General features: G+C 42.0%; 1 protein-coding gene across 1 annotated transcript in view; it reads right to left on the bottom strand.

The window, feature by feature from the left end:
- Positions 1-20274, bottom strand: part of OVA5 (Lysyl-tRNA synthetase, class II) — a 433444-nt gene that overhangs the window by 91556 nt on the left and 321614 nt on the right. The window contains exons 8-9 of the mRNA XM_089458538.1: positions 20043-20135; positions 19764-19868 (exon numbers count right to left, since the gene is read on the bottom strand). Of these exons, the coding sequence (XP_089314664.1) occupies positions 19764-19868; positions 20043-20135 (198 nt within the window). The remainder of the gene's footprint in view (positions 1-19763; positions 19869-20042; positions 20136-20274) is intronic.

Below are 20274 nucleotides of genomic sequence, written 5' to 3'. Positions count from 1 at the left end.
TATCCAACCATCCACAATTGACAAAAGAGAAGCTCCAAGATAAGATAGACCAATATCCACACATCAAAATTCATTCGTAACGCTCCAATTCATCCTCTAGAAAAAGTGTGACATTCTCAAGAGAGAAAAATTCCAATCCAAAGTGATGATGAGCAAATGAACTCATCTCACTTGTATTTATACACTAATGAGGAGTCCGAATTAGCCTCTTTGGCCTATATAAGCCCCAAAAATAAAATAATGTTCTAATAATCCAACTTTTGTTGAAAAGTCCACCAAACTAGCTCATAAATGAAAGAATAATCCTCTCAAGAGGTCAAATAATAATTTATGCATGTCATAGGGCCCTCTAAGAGGCCTAATGAGGTCCATGGGTGCCATAATGAAGAGTAGGATCCTCAAAAGTAGTGGACAAGGGGTTGGCCCCTTGTAATAACCTGTGGTGTTCCAAAAAACATGTGGGGGCACACAAGTGTCTTCATGGGTCTCCAAACAAATCGAAGATGCCTGTAGATCGCTTGCAAGGGCTAGGATGATGGTGTAGGTGATGCCACATCATCATGCAAGTCCTGGATCATCTGCCAAGTGTATGGTGCAAATCTGGGGCCAGCTGGGCATGATGGATCAGGTGCATCTTCCTCGTCCAATAAGTGAACCACGAGAAATATTTGAATGGTTGTGGGGATCCATGGAGTGTTGTCTGCTGCTGTGGAGGCCCATGGCTCTCAACGCACACCCTACATGTGCCAATGTATCCCTCTGGAGGATTAGGACCCCGTATAGGGAGACCAAACCCAAGATGGAGACCATCTGCAATCCTACATAAGATCCAATGCGTCCCCTAGCCTTTCAACACAACAAGTCATTAGGGAAATCAAGTAAATGAGATTACCAATCATGGAACACAAGTGGGGACTTCATAATGGCTTGCCCTTCCATAATGGGCTTCGGATGTGCCAATGTCTCCTAAAATCCAAATGGGGTTATCCAAGAATCTTATTAGGTGGTTTCTACTTTTAAAGGGGATAATATATTCAAAGTACATCCTTCAAAAGGTGGTGGCATGTGATAGATAGGTGAATGAAGTAGGGGATGAGAAGGGCAGCCCTGGCTCACATGCTAGGGTACAAGGGTAGCTAATAAGAGGGAAGCCCGCACTTGGGCTTATAATGTATAGGAGGGAGCAATCATGGTACATGAGGTGCCCCAACATTGATTTTTCCACTCTTCTTTATATGCATTTTTCCTTTTTATGATTTTCTTTGATTAACTGCTCGGGGCTCAAAGGGTAAGAGCATGATGTATAAGATATAGCAGTGAATACCCCCTTTTAAGGTAGGGCGGTTCATTTCCCACCAAGGGTTGGGACAATCATGGGTTCCTATATGATAAAGGAGGTTCATAGAACCTGTAGGAACCAGGGTGATGACCATGATGATGGGGTAGAGCTCATGTATTGGATTTTTCCCACATGCTAAATGTGTTTGTCACGGCAATCTTTTGCATTTTGTGGTACATTTTCCTGTTAAATGTGGCCAAATATGCTTTTATCTTTCTTTTTAGTTGCATCAACCTTTAGGCATCATTCTAGGCCATGACCCAAGGTGCGGGCAAGGGGAAGGGGCAAGCTAACCCTATGTGGACCCAGTGGAGGAATGCGAACCCAGGGGGGAGAAATGATGAATGGGGTTATAACTCTGTGGAAAAAGTCTGCAAAAAATCGCGATTTAATCCTAAAAATGTGATTTTTTGAACTAAACGATTTAATCCCCCGACTTTTTGGCGACTTTTTCACAAAGGAAAAAATCGTGATTTTTTCGTTATACTCCTGATTAAATCGGGAGTTGACCCAAAAAGTCGGCCTCCCTTCCTAGGTCGCGGATAAAGAGGCCACAAAGGTGGAAAAACTCTAAATTGAAGCTTCTATCCATGCATTTTCAAGTTATTACATTGCATTGTTTGTCATATTTCTTGCAAGCATAGCAGTCTCATTTGTAATCTGTTAGTTTTGAGGTTAAAATATGTTTTTGTTTTCCAAGGAAAAACAAATCTTTATACTTCATATTTCTAGTTAGAAAGCAAAGTATACATTGGCTAAGCCTCCAGGCTTTTAGTGATCCAGACTCTAACAGCCACTGCCCCTTCAAAAGATTACAAAAGTACCAAAAGGACAGGCATACAACAGTCTTCCGTAGAAGGAACCTCACACCATCAAAAACATTGTTACAGTTGTTGAATGCTTCCAAAAGAAACAACAAAGAGGAGGCCATGAAGATCAAACAGCAACAACCTGTCCAAAAAAAACAAAACCAGTGCCTCAAAAAAGAACCCATTTTTCAGACAGGAACATAGTACCTGTGAAATCTTGTGACAGCAAAGATACTTCCTGCAATGAGAGCACGTTTTGAAAGGGAATCTTCTTTAGTGGTGAACTCCCTATAAATGTGGGGAAAGGTTATGTATCAGAAGTGGATTTTACCTCCAAGAGTTTTTGAATAATAGATGCCAAGGCTAGGTTAGTAATCTAGCATCTATTGTTTTCTCAGAAAATAAGCAGCTTGGAGTCACCAAGCGTTAATTTTCACATCTACTGTGATACTCACTGTTAATTTTCATTGGACCTACCACCTGACACCTTATTACCCAAGCAGATTACAATCTACTGAATAAATGCATGACTTATTTCTCAATACAATTAGCGGAAACAAAAATTAAAAGGGGAAGAGGATCTCAGTGACTGATTACTTGATGACTTTTAGATGACTCATGATATACATTTATTATATTTTTTGTTGATATTTTGACTCTTGAGAGTTGAGACTCAGACAGGACTCAAAATTCAGGGGTTGATTCACTATTTTGATATGTGATGTAGCACTAGACTTCATATACATATTATATATTAGCTTTCTTTACATGTTTATGTGGAAATGCATTCATTTGATGTTGCGGATACTCTAGATGTTAAAAAAATAAAAATAAATGAATAATTTTGTGTTTTTTTTAATTTTCCGACTTTTTGCTGACTTTTTCAAAAAACTCTCGACTTTGACAAGTTTTTCAACTTTTGGACCCTTGCCGAATTAATCCCGACTTCGACTTTTTCCACATTGGGTTATAATGAGTGGAAAGAGGGTAATATAAGCATATAAGGGAGTGTGACCACGCAACCAAAATCAGGGTTTCTCATGAAATACCATCCCTAGAGCCAAATGGTCAATAAAAGAGATCCCACGGGACTAGAATGCAAGGTTAATATCCAAAAGGGGTCTAGGGGACAAGGGCACAAACCTAACCCATTCTTTCCGCCGAATCCCCTCCATTAATCCATGTCCAGAAGTGTCCATGATAAGCAAACTACAATACTCAATTACTAAATGACAAGGCATACCTTTAGGTTCGGGAGGCCCACCTTCAAACATACGATCATGGCAGATGGGCGAGGGACCACATGGCTGGCTCAGGGGGTGGAAAAATGGCACAATGAGCTAGCTAGTGGCTGCAAGGGATTGTTGCCTGCCAACTGAGGACCATCTTGGAGAAATAAAAACATTTCTCCTAGGGATATCACACCACAAAATGGTGGGTAACATCTGGCTCCAACTGGGATGTGATCTCTCGGAGAAGTGGGCAAAGCTACTCGAACTGGAGGTCATGAGAACTACAACAATCTCTTGGTTACGGTAGACCTGTCACCTGCATATATAATATATGGAAAAACACGGGGCAGCATGCTTTCGCAGTGTCTCATGATCGCACATGCTATATGTTAGGCCACAAAAATCAACAGAAAATAAAATATGCAATATGCATCTATCTACCATGAGAAAAATCATATGACGTTAGTTCTAATGCGGAAATCATCATGCAATGCATCCTACTCTACCATGCATATGATACAATGTCAAGTCTCAGGATAATACTCCTTTAGGAGTTGCCCATTCACAGGAAGGGGAACGGACTCTCCATCCGGAGTTTCTAAATGATATGAGTTCACCCCTGCCACATCACTTATCTTGAATGGACCTATCCAAAGGTTGTCCCACTTCTTGTGCATGTCGGGTTTTTCTCTTCTTTTATCCCACAAGAGCACTAGGTAACGAGTTTGAAGGCTTTGTGTTGGCTATATTTAAAGGCGGCTTTCATTTTATCATGACTACGACCAATTTGATCAAAAGCTTTCCTTCTATTTTCGTCACTTTCAATTATTTGATCGATTTGGGATTGTATGGCATTTTGTTGATCGGGGAAAGCTTTCAGGCATTCAAGGATGGGTAACTGCATTTGGATAGGCAACTTGGCCTCAGAACCATAAACCAATTGGAATGGGCTAAAACTAGTGGAAGCCTTTAAAGTTGTTCGGTCAACCCATAGGGCGTACTTGATCTTGCTATCCCAACCCTTTTTATTATCACCAATAGTTCTTTTGATAATTTTTATGAGGTTCTTGTTACTTGACTCAGCCTGCCCATTTCCTTGAGGGTAATAATTGGAGGAATGTGATAAGATTATGTTGTACTTGTTACACAGGGATGTCAGAGCCATGGAATCAAAAGCTTTGGTGTTATTCGTGACAATCTTGGCGGGAACAGCAACCCTGGTAATAATTTTATCCTCAAGGAAATCCATAACCACCTGGTCAGTTGCCTTCTTAGTTGGTATCGCTTCAACCCACTTGGTGAAGTAGTTAGTTGCTGTGAGGATCCATCTATGCCCATTACTAGAATTGTCCTTGAATTCACCAATAAAATCTAGGCCCACTGTTGGAAAGGTGTGTCGATAGCAACGGTTTTCAATGGCATAGCCGCAAGGTGTTGCTTCCTAGTGAATAGTTGGCAAGGTTGGCATCGTTTTACAAAGTTGAGGGTGTCAGCAAAAATGGTGGGCCAATAATAACCTGCTCTGAAAATCTTATGAGTAGTGGTTCGGGCATCATAATGTCCACTGCAGAAACCAGCATGGAATTCGTTCATCAATTTTTCAGACTCTTCCTTGCTAACGCATCAGAGGATTACCCCATCGGGACTCATCCATCCAAGGCCATCTTGGGTCAAGCAAAACTTAGATGCTTTTAGCCTCAAAGCCCTTCTCTTGTGATCAACAAGGTGGGGAGGGGCAGATAAATTGCGTAAATAATAAACGATGTCCGTGTACCAGTCATCATTTTCGAGCTCAGTGGATGTAGCGCATAATTGCTCCTCCTCTCCTTCTTTAATGGCTTGATTATTACTTTTGGTAAGCATTTCAGCCAATCCTTGTCCCTTGATGACCTTTTTAGGGCAGATATCAAGGTCGTATTCTTGGATTTTGGATACCCATTTGCCCCTAGATCCAAGACAATCAGATTGTGATAGCACATCCTTCACAGCAGGGTAAGGGACATATGCATATATCTTGTTGTACCCTACATAAGCTCTAAAGAACTTAAGGGATTTGACAAGAGCGTAAGCTTGTTTTTCAGTGATGGTGTATCTTGTCTCGGCATCCCTGAGGGGCTTGCTCATGAATGCCACCGGCCTTTCCCCTCCTTCCTCATCCTTTTGCATGAGAATACCAGCGATAGTGTCCTTGGATGCGAAGGAATATATTATAAAGTCCTTGGTGTAGTCGGGGTTGATAAGGACAAGAGCAGAGGCAATTCTTTCTTTAATTTCTTCAAAGGCCTCATTTGTTGTTTGGTTCCACAAGTAGGGAGTACCTTTCTTTAGGAGGTCATTCATAGGCTTAACAATTTCAGCAAAATTTGGCACAAATCTTCTCACAAAGTTTATTTTGCCAAAAAAGGATCTTAAGGCACTTTGATCTTTAGGAGGGGGAATGCTTTTGATGGCTTGAATTCTTTCAGGGTCAATGTTAATCCCATCCTTAGAGACCACGTGCCCTAACAATTTACCCTTGTCAACACCGAATATTGACTTCTTAGGATTCAGGGAGATGTTGTATTGCCTACATTTCTCAAATACCTTTCTCAAGTGTTTGCAATGATCATGTCTTTGTTTAGAGGCAACAGTCAAATCATCTTGGTAGATCTCCATGATCTTTCCAATGAGGTCTCTAAAGGAAAAATCCATGGCCCTTTGGAAAGTGGATCTAGCATTGAGGAGGCCAAATGGCATCCTAAGATACATGTATGTTCCCCATGGTGTGGTGAAGGCAGTTTTCAAGTGATCTTCTTCCTTTACAATGACTTGGTTATACCCTGAAAAACCATCAAGGAATGACATCATTTGGGAACCTATTATTCTTTGCAAGAGATTCTCCATATTGGGCAAGGGATAATTGTCCTTTAGAGACACATGATTGAGATCTCTGAAGTCAATACACATTATAATGTTACCAGTCTTTTTACGGGTGATCATAGGGTTAGAAATCCAAGACGAGTGTCATATAGGGGCTATTATCCCTGTGTTGACCATCCTTTAGAGCTCTTCCTTGACCAAAGGTGCAAGCTTGGGGTTTATTCTTCTTAAGTTTTTCTTAACAGGCTTGGCACCCTCCTTGAAAGGAATAGTATGTTGGATGACCTCAGGGCTTCAGGCTTTCAAATCATCATAAGACCAAGAAAACACATCCTTGAATTCCCTCAATAATTTTTCGAGCTCACCCCTTTCTTCTTTGGACAAGTTTTCCTGATTTTGACCATTTGAGGAGAGGTTTCAGATCCCAGGTTGAGATCCAACATATCAAGCGATTGTTGATCATCATTTTTAGTGGTAGTAATGTCATTCCTATCAAAGTGTTGTTCGTTTATTAAATATTTACCTTTCCTATCGGGATCTTCATGGTCTTGAAGGAAATTGGCTATATCTTGATCATCTTCAAAAACAAGCCAATGTTCCTCATAGTCGGGGATGAAGGGTTGGTGGATTGTGTCAACTATACACTTCCCTCTTTTAGCAATATCACTGCGAATGATCGAGGATGTGGATGCAGCTATGGCTAGGGCATTGGCCATGTCATTAAGACATCGATCCAGGGCCAAGAATTGTAGCTCTTTGAACCCCTTGATCATGCTAGTGATTCTTTCCCTATAGGGTTTCAATTTTTCATCCTTTGTTTTGAAAGTCCCCCTTATTTGTGAGATGACAAGGTCAGAATCTCCAATTATGATTAATTGTTGGATCTCCCTTGATCGGGCCACCTCAAGTCCTAGTAGGAGGGCCTCATACTCAGCTATGTTATTGGTGCAAGTAAATTGGAGTCTTAAAGAGAATAACAAGTACTCCTCAGAAGGGGATATGATGACAATGCCAGCCCCTGATCCAGTCTTAGAGTGAGCCCCATCAAAATACATAACCCATCGCCCAGGGAGAGGGGGAGTCTTGATATGCTCACTTTTGAAAATTCTCCATTCCCCAAGTTTATTATCTTCTTCTTCTAAGTCATTATCAGATTCTTGAGAGGTGGCAATCATTGGGGCAGAGAATTCCTTCCTAGGGATGGACACATAGGAGTTTTCTTTCCACGGGAGGTATATAGTGGAACTATCTTCACTGATGGATAGGTTAAGTTCTTCAACGAATTGTTTTGATAGAATCATACCCCATGTTGGATTTGTTTTGATAATGAGAATGTTTATGGAGAATTTTTCTCAGGGTATGTATGGAAAAAGATCTTTCTACCTTCTACCAGCCCACATACCCTGAATTCTTCATAGTTTAGAATCACCTTGCCCCGATATTTCTTTGAAAAGGTAACCCAAACTTTTTCATAATACTCAAAGGCATGATATGGATAGGGCTCCCCGAGTTTAGGATGCAATTTTTCAAAGTATACCCATTTATTCCCAGAGTCACATAGAAAGGGTCAATCAAGTTTAAAATCAGTCTTAGGGGAATTATGGATAGGGCTCCCCGAGTTTAGGATGCAATTTTTCAAAGTATACCCGTTTATTCCCAGAGTCACATAGAAAGGGTCAGTCAAGCTTAAAATCAGTCTTAGGGGAATTCTTGTAGTGGGGTCAGGAGGTTCCTTTGCCTTGTTGTTGATTTCTTGCGACATAATTTCTTCATGATGGGGAATACTTTCACTTGAGGGGGGAGGTTCATCTTCAATTTGTAGCATGTTGATGGAATTATGCCTCATGGCTTCGTCAAGGTCAATCATCATGTTTTGAGCTTGGAAGAGACTAGAGGGGTTTTTGTTTCGGACATCAAAGACCAACTTCCCTTTGAAGGCATTGAGGTAAGCGGCCATAGCTACATCCTTTGGGGGAGACATTTCTTGAGGGATAGAATGGATAACCATATTGAATCGTTGGTTGAACTCGGCAATGGTCTCATCCTCTCTTCTTTCACTAGACAAGAGCCCTTTGTATATTTGGACCATGTCCTTTTTGGGGAACCATCTTCTTCTAAAAGTTTGGACAAATCCTTCCCATGTAGAGATGGAAGATGATGGAAGGTTGAAATACCAATCTCAGGCGTTTCCTATCATGGTTGTAGCAAAGGCAATCATTTGGCTATACTCATTATATAGTTTATCGCATGTCTAGTATTCAAATTTTAGGAGATGTTCCTGGGGGTCTTCTTCCCTTGTGAACATAGGCCTTTTGGGGTCTTCAGGTACTGCACAAAAGAGAGCCTCGATCATGGAGGAAAGGTCTAAAGGTATAAAAATTGTGTGTTTCTTCCTTAATTGATTGACCTTTTTGTTAAAGTAAGGAATATGTGGTTCGTCATGTCTCCTTGATGATAAGTCAACCTCAAGATTTTCCATCTAGGAAAGAGAATGTGGAGTCGCCAAAGGAATGCTTTATAGATGTCGTTAATGAATCAATTCCTCAATGATTCACTAGGGAGGTAGACATGCTTCCTCCCCAGCAACGACTGCCAAAATGTAACCGCTCAAACTAGTAGGGGACCTAAAGGGGATGTGAAAATTCCTATATCTAACAATCTTAGGAATCCTACTGCAACCAACTAAATCTACTTCACCTAGATTGTAAATTACATTACAAACTTATTTCAAATTTCTTCTTGAAACATTGAAGTAAATTACTGAAGCAACCTACACCGATTAAATATGATTCTAAAACATAGAAACTGAGCAAGGAAAATAGAAACACATAAGATAGTTATTTTTGGACAAAAGTCCCCAGAAAAACCCAATGTGGGAAAATCGGTGCAGTAGCTCTGAGGGTTTATTATTATTAAGCAATAGCAAATTTTGAATACATCACTAAATACCTCACGAGGTTATTCAATTACAAAGAGAAATACTAGCAGAAGCTTTGTGAGTTTTACCTCACACAATCACTAAGAAAAAGTCCCGGTTGTTCCAGCTGCTGGATGAGGTGCCCCTGGCAGGCCTTGTGCTAGCTTTGCGCTGCCTCTACGCTATCCCAGTGTCAACCCTCTCAGGCGCAGTGTCACCCAACTAGGGAATCGATCAGTAGCCCAAAGTCACTACTCTCAACCTCCCGGTCTCACACCCCGGCTTCCGGCTACTGAAATTGACCCTCTACTCTGATTTCTGACTTTCTCTCTCTCCCTCTGCACTGCTTCTGCGTGGCCCTTCTAGCCCTGCGTCAACCTCCATGTCAAGGCTACTGGATCACTCTCTGCCTCTCTCTGCTGATGTATCTCCAACTAAGAATCTCTCTCTCTGGAAGCTGCTATCCCTGCCCCTCAACTACAAGAGATCTCTTCAATCACTTTTTCCTCCTGAGAACTTCTCACTTTAGCAAATCGATTTCCCCAATCTCTTTGTATGTCTTCCAAATGACCCTCAAGCCCCTTCTTATATCTTCCTGTTAGACAACCAACGGCCTAGATTAAATCATAATCGAAGGATTAGATCGTTTTGGCTTGATCTGTGTCTTTTTCTAGAAGTTTCACCCCTGATTAGATTAATACCCATTAATATTTTAATTTTCCTAAGTTTAGACTTAGGAATTCCATTAAAAATATTAATTATTTTAATAAAATCACTTATGGGTGGAATTTCCCAAAACGTTTTCTGGGTTCTTTGGAATGCATGTGTCAAAGCCTCCCTGAAAAATTTGAGGCCTAGAGCACATCTGATGCTACCCCAAATCAACAGGGGATCCCTAAAGGGCAAATGCTAGGTCAAGGGCAATAAATGGAGACTTAGCCCACTGTCACCTCAATTGAAGCTCCCTTCTATTTACGGACTTTCACTGATGGGAGGAGACCCAGTAGAATATGGAGTCATCGATGAAGGATAAATCAATGAACGGATATGAGTGACCCAGGTAATCCCTTTCCCATAAGAGTTTGAAGGATGCAGCTTGCTTGCTTTCTAAGCAAGGTACAATGTATTCTAGGGAAAGGAAGTGAGGATTTGAGGGTTAGGTTTATGGGATATGACTTGTGAAGGAGTTTCCCAATCCCTAAAATCCTTGTTGAAATTGGTATCCCGGATGGTTCTTGAAGAGTTGTCTTTCAAAGGAACGGGACCACATGGGACCAAGTGGACCCAGTATAGGGTAGGAGGAAAGAGTATAGCAACCAAAGATGTTTTTACCCTGGACCAAGTGGCGGAAAGGATCAAAGAAAGAATTTTCACTTGAAGGTGTTGACTTGATCCTATGAGGGACTAGCCTTGGGGATGCAAGGGAAAAGTTTGATCTTGGAGCTAGGGCTTGGCTTTTCTCCCAACTCCACCGTCGAAATAGCTTCAAAATTGGAGGAGGCCTTGAGGAGACACCAGCGCAGGAGACCCTAGGAGATCGAACTTTTTGGAGGGGCAGTCTGCCGGGAAAACGATGCCCTAGGTGATCCAACTTGGTTAACCCTGGGAAAGGTGAAAAAGATGTGATTTTAGGTGACCACCTCTTGGTATATCAGTGCCTTAGTCTTGGGAGAATGGATTCTATGATGAACTTGAGTGAGAACCTTTGGTTCTTGGTCAAGGAGGCCTCAAGACTACTTCGCTAGCCTTTTAGGTCGAAGAGAAGCAATCTTGCAGCTTTTATACTTCGATGTGCAGAGGAAATGGCTTATCAAGGTCAACTTACTATTTTAATTACCCCTAGTAGATTTCATTCACGTTACATGGCCCATATATTGAGAGATGTTATAATAGAGACAAAATTCCACAACTTAAAGCAATAAATTCATGTAGCAATTTGCCCTAAAAATAGCGAAAATCCCAGTCCAATGTATATAACAAAGTAAAACAAGAATAACATTAAAAGCATGTACTTACATGTAACAGAATATATCCAACCATCCACAATTGACAAAAGAGAAGCTCCAAGATAAAATAGACCAATATCCACACATCAATATTCATCCATAATGCTCCAATTCATCCTCCAGGAAAAATGCGAAATTCTCAAGAGAGAGAAAAGATCCAATCCAAAGTGATGATGAGTAAATGAACTCATATCACTTGTATTTATACACTAATGAGGAGTTCGAATTAGCCTCCTTGGCCTACATAAGCCCCAAAAGTAAAATAATGTTCTAATAATCCAACTTTTGGTGACAATTGTTGATTTGGGGTAGCATCGGATGTGCTCTAGCCACGAAATTTGGTGGAGAGGTTGGGGCACATGAGATCTCCAATACCCAGAAAGGGTTTGGGCAGATTCTAAACAGATCGAGAGATATTAAAATAATTAATAGTTTTAATGGAGTCCCTAAGTCTAAACTTGGAGAAAATAAAATATTAATGTGTATTAATATGAATCTGTGTTAGAATGGTCCAAAATACATGGATCAAGCTAGATCTGATCTTAGCCGTTGATTAGGGACTTAATCTCGGCCGTTGATATGTCAACAGGAAAAGTATAAGAGGAGGCTTGAGGGTCACTTGGAGTATACACCAAAGTGATCAGTCATTCTATTCTCTAGAGCGGGGTTTGCTAAGAGAGATAGAATCAGTGATCGGGAGAGCAGCTGAGGGGCATTGAGTACAAAGAGACAGAGAGGCAGAAATAGTGTCGAGAGAGCAGCAGAGCAACCAAAGAGAGAGACGCAGGCGCATCTAGTGCTCACGCAGGGCCATGCAGAGGCAGCTAAGTGTTGCGTAGAGCACCATAGGGGCCAGCGTAGCTATCACAGAGGCTCAGAGAGCTTACACAGGGCCTCCTAGGGATGACGCAGGCCAAGATAGGCTGATGCAGGGCCAATGCTAGGCTAGGAGAGGCTGACGCAGTCCAGATTGGGCAGACGCTAGGGTTTCTAGGGCAGATTGGTGCTGAGGAGCTGCCGGAAGGATTATCCAGGGTTTCAGCAGGAGATTTGTCAGAAACTGAGAGGTATTACTGCCAAGGAAATTCTCTGTTGGATAGGCCAGTTTCGGCACCCAGATTGTACTCTGATATTGCTTAATAAGAAAACCCTCAGATAGCTACACCGGTTTTCCTACATTGGGTATTTTCGGGGATATTGGTCCAAAAATAATGGTGTCATATGGTGTGATTGTTTCTGTTTCCTTTGGTTGTTGATCTATAATATGTTGAGGATGCACTACTGTTTATTTTCAGTATTTACATTGTAAATAACTTGTTAAGTAAAATAACAAGTAGGTAGGAATAAATCAGATAAAGTGCATGGAGGGTTTCTAACCAAGTAGAATTAGAAACTTCAACATGCTATCAGAGCGTGATTGCAGATCACAGGAGGACTAAAAGACATCAGCCGAGCAGAGCAATAGCAGCAAAAAACAGTTGTCCCGAGGTGACAAAAGTTGTTTCTAGTAGCGCAGAAGCCAAGGAGTGTGACGCAGAGCCAGCCAAAGCCACACAGAGGAAGTCGGGAGCTGCGCAGAGCCTCAGAGAGGCCAGCGTTGCTGACGCAGAGGGCCAGAAGGCTCACGCAGGGTATCCCAGGGCTGACGCAGACCCATCCGGGGTGACGCAGGGCCAGCGTGAGGCAGAGAGGGGCTGATGCAATTCACAGAGAGGCAGTCGTTGGGGTCTAGAAGGCTGCAGGAATATTGCAGAGTGGAGCTGGTGAGGTACTGTAGTCAGAACACTACCTGACAGAGCAAGGCTAGAGGAGTTGTTACCAAGGGTTTCTAGCCGAGGAACCCGGATCAGCAGTGTAGTTGCACAAGACAATCAGAGTAGGGGGCATCTTGACAAGCGGTAGAAGGATTTCCAGGAGGGAAATCAGGATTCAGAGCGAGTCCAAAAGAGAACTTCCAGACGGGAAGTAGAGACTCATAGGAGTCGAACAGAGAACTTCCGGGAGGGAAGTAGAGGAGCATCATGGCACTACACGGGATAAGAGACCAGGATAGACTGGACGGAGCATCGAACTTCACAGTCTGGAAGGCCAGAACCTTATCCGTGCTTGACAGGAATCGTGTCAAGAACTTCGCCTTGAAGGTAATAGCTGTCCCAGTTGACCCAGTGATAATGATAGGTACGAGGAGGCGATGGCAAGGGCCAAGAGCATTATCCTTGACAGGGTCAAGGATCATGTAGTACCACACATAGCCAAGAAGGAAACGGCATTTGAGATGTGGGAGGCTCTCAAGAAGCTATACCAGCATACTTTTGTGCAGAGAAGAATGCTGCTCGAGAATCAGATGAGGTCGTATTAGATGAAGAAGGGGCAATCGATTGACACCTTCCTCAGAGGACTGAATGAGATCTGAGATCAGTTGACTGCTATAGTGGCGACCCCAGCTCAGGAGCTTATGGTGAGGACAGCCCTGAATGTCGTCTCAGAAGATTGGAAAGTATTTGTCCAGAGTATCCTGGGCAGAGGGACTCTCCCACCGTAGGACGAGATGTGTGCAGCTCTTCGCCAGGAAGAGATCAGACGACAGTCGAAGATAGGTAGCAGCAGCAAGGGGATCAAGGTCAAGCAGGAGGAGGAAGATGTGGCCCTAGCATCTGAGGGAAAGCAGGAGAAGCAGAAGAAGAAAGATCTCTCCAAGATCAAGTGCTTCCACTGTGGGGAATTGGGTCATTATGCGACCTAGTGTCCAAGGAAGTAGAGTAAGGGAGAGTCTTCCGAGACTAAGGTAGCGCCAACACGGGTAGAGAAGGAAGTTTTGACAGACAATGATTGTGCCATGAGTGCACATGCGCCACTTGAGCGAAAGTGGGGAGACATCGAGCTGTAGTTAGGTGGACTACAGAGAATGAGGGGCAGGATCCTTGAGGTACCCAACCTCTTGGATTAGACCTTACTACGGGAGCCTCATCAAGGAGTAGCAGGACTGGCTGAGTCAGGTAGAGATGGATGCAGATGGAGCGGTAGAGAGAGCTACAGTGCAGGAGTCCCGAGACAGCGCAAGCTTAGAGGCTGCAGCAGTGCGAGAGGCACAGGAGTGTTGCACCAGTGCAAGATGGCACAGATAGGTGTGCAACGGTGCGAGATGCAGGGAGTTGTTGCAGCAGTGCAAATGTCAGAGAGGGAGCACTTGTCAGCGGCAGAGGGAGCTTCAGCATCAGTGGGTGTCTCTAGCCCAACAGGGAGGTCAGATTGGGAGATCAGTTACTTACTTCTCAGTAACTGAGTTGCAGTGCAGTAGTGGGCAACACGATGCAGCATGATGAGAGGAGGTGCAGTGCAGATGCAGTGCTGGGAGAAAGGACCAGCAGCAGCACGGATGCAGAGGGAGTTGTTGTATAGATGCAGCAGTGGCAGTGGCAGAACCATGGGCAGCAATACAGGATGCAGCAGTGCAGAGGATGTTGGGCAGGAAGGCCTAGCATCAGCACAGGTACTGATGTCGGATGATCAGAGTAATACTCAGTGAGGAGTATTGCTAGAGCACAATCCTCGCTAAGAGGGAGTGTTGATTTGGGGTAGCATCGGATGTGCTCTAGCCACAAAATTTGGTGGAGAAGTTGGGGCACATGAGATCTCCAATACCCAGAAACGGTTTGGGTAGATTCTAAATAGATCATGAGATATTAAAATAATTAATATTTTTAATGGAGTCCCTAAGTCTAAACTTAGGGAAAATAAAATATTAATGTGTATTAATATGAATCTGTGTTAGAATGGTCCAAAAGACATGGATCAAGTTAGATTTGATCTTAGCCATTGCTTAGGGACTTAATCTCGGCCGTTGATATGTCAACAGGAAAAGTATAAGAGGAGGCTTGAGGGTCACTTGGAGTATACACCAGAGTGATCAGTCTTTCTATTCTCTAGAGCGGGGTTTGCTAAGAGAGATAGAATCAGTGATCAGGAGAGCAGTTGAGGGGCATTGAGTACAGAGAGACAGAGAGGTAGAGATAGTGCCTGGAGAGCAGCAGAGCAGCCAGAGAGAGAGACGCAGGAGCAACCAATGCTCATGCAGGGCCACGCAGAGGCAGCTAAGTGTTGCGTAGAGCACCAAAGGGGCCAGCGTAGCTGACACAGAGGCTCAGAGAGCTAACACATGGCCTCCTGGGGCTGACACAGGCCAAGATAGGCTGACGCAGGGCCAGCGCTGGGCTAGGAGAGGCTGATGCAGTCCAGATTGGGCAGACGCTGGGGTTTCTGGGGCAGATTGGTGCTGAGTAGCTGCCAGAAGGATTATCCGGGGTTTCAGCCAGTAGATTTGTCAAAAACTAAGAGGTATTACTGCCAAGGAAATTCTATGTTGGGTAGGCCAGTTTCGGCACCCAGATTGTACTCTGATATTGCTTAATAAGAAAACCCTCAAATAGCTGCACTGGTTATCCGCATTGGGTTTTTCCAGGGACATTAATCCAAAAATAATGGTGTCATATGGTGTGTTTGTTCTTGTTTCTTTTAGTTGTTGATCTGTAATATGTTGAGCATGCACTAGTGTTTATTTTCAATATTTACATTGTAAATAACTTGTTAAGGAAAATAACAAGTAGGTAGGAATAAATCAGATAAAGTGCATGGAGGGTTTCTAACTAAGTAAACTTAGAAACTTCAACAACCCACCAAACTAGCTCATAAATGAAAGAATAATCCTCTCAAGAGGTTAAATAATAATTTATGCATGTCATAGGGCCCTCTAAGAGGCCTACTGAGGTCCATGGGTGTCATAAAGAGTAAGACCCTCAAAAGCAGTGGACAAGGGGTTGGCCACTTGTAGTAACCTGTGGTGTTCCAAATGACATGTGGGGGCACACAAGTGTCCTCATGGGTCTCCAAACAAATCGAAGATGCCTGTAGATCGCCTGCAAGGGCTAGGATGATCGTGTAGGTGATGCCACATCATCGTGCAAGTCCTGGATCATATGCCAAGTGTATGGTGCAAATCTGGGGCCAACTAGGCATGATGGATCAGGGGCATCTTCCTCGTCGAATAAGTGAACCACGAGCAATCTTTGAATGGTTGTGTGGATCCATGGAGTGTTGTATGTCGCTGTGGAGGCCCATGGCTCTCAAAGCACACCCTACATGTGCCAATGTATCCCTCCCCATATAGGGAGACCAAACCCAAGATGCAGACCATCTGCAATCCTACATAAGATCCAATGCGTCCCCTAGCCTTCCAGCACAACGAGTCATTAGGGAAATCGAGTAAATGAAATTATCAATCATGGACCACAAGTGGGGACTTCATAATGGCCTGCCCTTCCATAATGGTCTTTGGGATTGCCAATGTCTCCAAAACTTCAAATGGGGTTAACCAAGAATCCTATTAGGTGGTTTCTACTTCTAAAGGGAATAATATATTCAAGGTAAATCTTTCAAAAGGTGGTGGCATGTGATAGATAGGTGAATGAAGTAGGGGATGAGAAGGGGCAGCCCTGGGTCACATGTTGGGGTACAAGGGTAGCTAATAAGAGGGAAACGCACACTTAGGTTTATAATGTATAGGAGAGAGTAATCATGGTACATGAGGTGCCCCGGCCTTGATTTTCCCACCCTTCTTTATATGCCTTTTGCCTTTTTATGATTTTCTTTGATTAATTGCTCGAGGTTTAAAGGGTAAGAGCATGATGTATAAGATATAGCAGTGAATACCCTCTTTTAAGGTAGGGCGGTTCATTGCCCACCAGGGGTTGGGACAATCATGGGTTCTTATATGATGAATGAGGTTCATAGACCCTGTAGGAACCAGGGTGATGACCATGATGATGGGGTAGAGCTCATGTATTAGCTTTTGCCCACGTGGTAAATGTGTTTGTCCTGACCATCTTTTGCATTTTGTGGTACATTTTCTTGTTAAATGTGGCCAAATATGCTTTTATCTTGCTTTTTAGCTGCATCAACCTTCGAGCATCATTCTAGGCCATGACCCAAGCTAACCCTATGTGGACCCAGTGGAGGAATGCGGACCTAGGTGGAAGAAATGATGAATGGGGTTATAATGAGTGGAAAGAGGGTAATATAAGCAGATAAAGGAGCGAGAACACACAACCAAAATCAGGGTTTCTCATGAAATACCATCCTTAGAGCCAAATGGTCAATGAAAGAGATCCCACAAGACTAGAATGTAAGGTTAATATCCAAAAGGGGCCTAGGGGACAAGCGCACATACCTAACCCATTATTTATGTTGAATCCCCCCCATTAATCCATGCCCATAAGTGTCCATGATAAGCAAACTACAATACTCAATTACCAAAGGACAAGGCATACCTTTAGGTTCGAGAGATCCACCTCCAAACATACGATCATGACAGATGGGCGAGGGACCACATGGTTGGATTAGGTAGTAGAGAAATGGAAAAATGCGCTAGCTGCTAGCAGCCAGCTGAGGACCATCTTGGAGAAAAAAAAATTCTCTTAGGGTATCACCCACAAAATTGTGGGTAACTGGACCATTTTTATCGGTGTGTCCTAGTTTGGCAAATTGGAGTTTAAAACTTTCTAGAATTAGTTTGAGACATTAAATTGCACTTTTTTTTTGCGGAGTGAGGGGGTGTAAAACTTTGTTGCTAAAGCACTACACCCTCTAGCGTCATTCTACGCACAGATCCCTTTCCAACAATGCAAGAAAGACCTCAAGCACAGTCCATATGCAAAAGTTATGCAACCCAGAGGCAAACCTTCTTGTTTTCACCACCATGATTCAAGAGGGTGTCACGTTAGCCCCCATTATTTATGGAAAAGGGGATAGCCATGTGATCATGATGAAAAAAACTCTAGAAGAGCCAATACTGTAATTCTAGTTAAGAGTTCCAATCAAATTTAACCACTAGTAGGCTATTAAGCTATGTTATAACAGAGCCACTAGGAGGAAAAGGGGTTCCATTCTATTGGAGTGCATTTTGTTCCATAGACGTGTAGAGTAGTGAAGAGTGGATAGAAAGAGAACAAATAGACAGGGTCTATGCACTGTAGCTGCCCATGGACCACATATCTCATTTCTTTGTTTTTGCATCCATCTCCATTCAGAGAAAGAGAAAGTAGAGCAATATCACCTTCCATCTAGGTTTCTCTCATAAGGGTTTCCCAGATCATATCTTGTGTTCATTGTGGTTTGTGAGTTTTATTTTGTTGTTCTCTATTTTCAATATTTTTATCTATTGCATGCATAAGCATAACACAGTAATTAATGACTCCATAATCTAAGGAAAGATTAACCCTCATATTGTATATTTCGAATTTTCCAATATATTTTAGTACATCTGTTGTGATGAACTGTCCAGTGGAATATCCACAGCAATTTACAGATCAATAAGCTCCATGTCACTACATTAGAATAAGAATGCTAAAAATCGCAGTGACCCCTTTTAAAACAAAAACCCAAAAATGCTATGCTAAGCCTCCTAAAAAATAGGAACCCGAAGATGCAAAATGACACCCATGGCAACAATTATGAATAATAGCATCTATAAAAATAAGCACTGCTAAAAATAGCACCATCAAGCACGTAGATAAAAATAAGTTTATTCAACTTGTGTGACTCCAGAGTACCAGAAAATGTCTTCTAGCAAGTCCTATAGCCGCAATTGCCAAAAATAATAGTTTCACGACACACCTTGTATGTCATTGAAAATGGCTCCAATAGATTTGAATGCTAACATGGAACGTAGATACATCATCAAATCCAACATATGGACTCTAGAATGTCCACTGATAAAATATAAGTGTCGCAAAATAATATGCAATTCACTTGCCAATTGATCATAAACCCATCATGCCCTATGAAGCACCTAGAGAATCCTGCATGTATCCCAAATCATCTTTGAAGCATCAAATGTGACATGCAAAAGTATACACAGCTAACGCAAAGATAGTAAACTGAACAGAATCATGCATGCAAGTATATTAAATCTCCAAGTAGCACACTGAAAGATAGTAAACTGAACAGAATCGTGCATGTAAGTACATTAAATCTCCAAGTAGCACAGCTGAATGAACCAATGAACTCTCCATAGAACTGTCATTGCTACCAACTGATAGAGGTAAAAGTGAATCTCCGAGTTGGCACCAAGATTACACAGGATGTAATTTTGAGTGCTAACAAGAGGCAAATGTAGGATGCATAGGTCAATCAGTAGAGTCCAGAAAGACATGATCTTTTATACATATTTCTTATAATAAAATTGGAGTTATAATTTATTTTTCTTCTATATGTGATTGTATCCATTTGTTTTCATGTAGTAGTTAGGCATATACATGTATTTTACTTTCACTAAAATTATTTTCATGGCATCTTATACTCAGGAAGACTATTCATGATTAGTAAAGACTATAGAATATTATCGTGGATTGGAGCCTAACACTCCTCTTGTAACATGCCAGCCCAGAGATGTTGAAAACATGTCGAAGGTGGCATTGCATATGACTTCTAACATTTGAGACCTATCTTGCTTAATTGTGGCTGAATTTAACCTTCTAACATAACCAATAAAGTACATGATAAATCGCTTAGAGCTAGAAATGAACACATAAAATTCAATGCACTAACCTGATAATCAAGATTGAGCTTCCCATTCACTGCCAGTGCACAACTGATGACAATTTCCTCAGCCAAGTTAATCATGCTCTCATAATCTGTGTATGCTTCATAAACCTACAATTTTGGCAAGAACTCAAGTTGTTTGTCATTAGATCTTCATATAATATAAATTATAATTTACCTTATTGCTAAACTGCAAAATAAGCAACTTCGGAAATGAAGTACATCTTCAATAGAATTTAACTACATCGATACTAAGACATGCAGATACCAAAACGATTCACTCACCTCAATGCTAGTAAACTCAGGATTATGCCTTGTTGAGATTCCTTCATTTCGGAATATGCGGCCTATTTCATAAACTTTCTCAAAACCACCTACCTAGAATGGAGAAAATTGCATTCATAATTGATCATCAATCAAACAATACTCATCAAATATTATATTCCTTTCAACAAGACACTGGAATTGTAATGACCAATTTCAATCTATAAGCAAAAGATTATTAGCATGCATATAT

The sequence above is a fragment of the Pinus tabuliformis genome, chromosome 7 (genome assembly GCF_031772625.1).
Source record: "Pinus tabuliformis cultivar Carrire ecotype Pingquan chromosome 7, CPIR1, whole genome shotgun sequence".
NCBI classification, from domain to species: domain Eukaryota; kingdom Viridiplantae; phylum Streptophyta; class Pinopsida; order Pinales; family Pinaceae; genus Pinus; species Pinus tabuliformis.
Note: the sequence above shows the minus strand (reverse complement) of the source record. Positions and strands in the feature narration are given on the sequence as shown.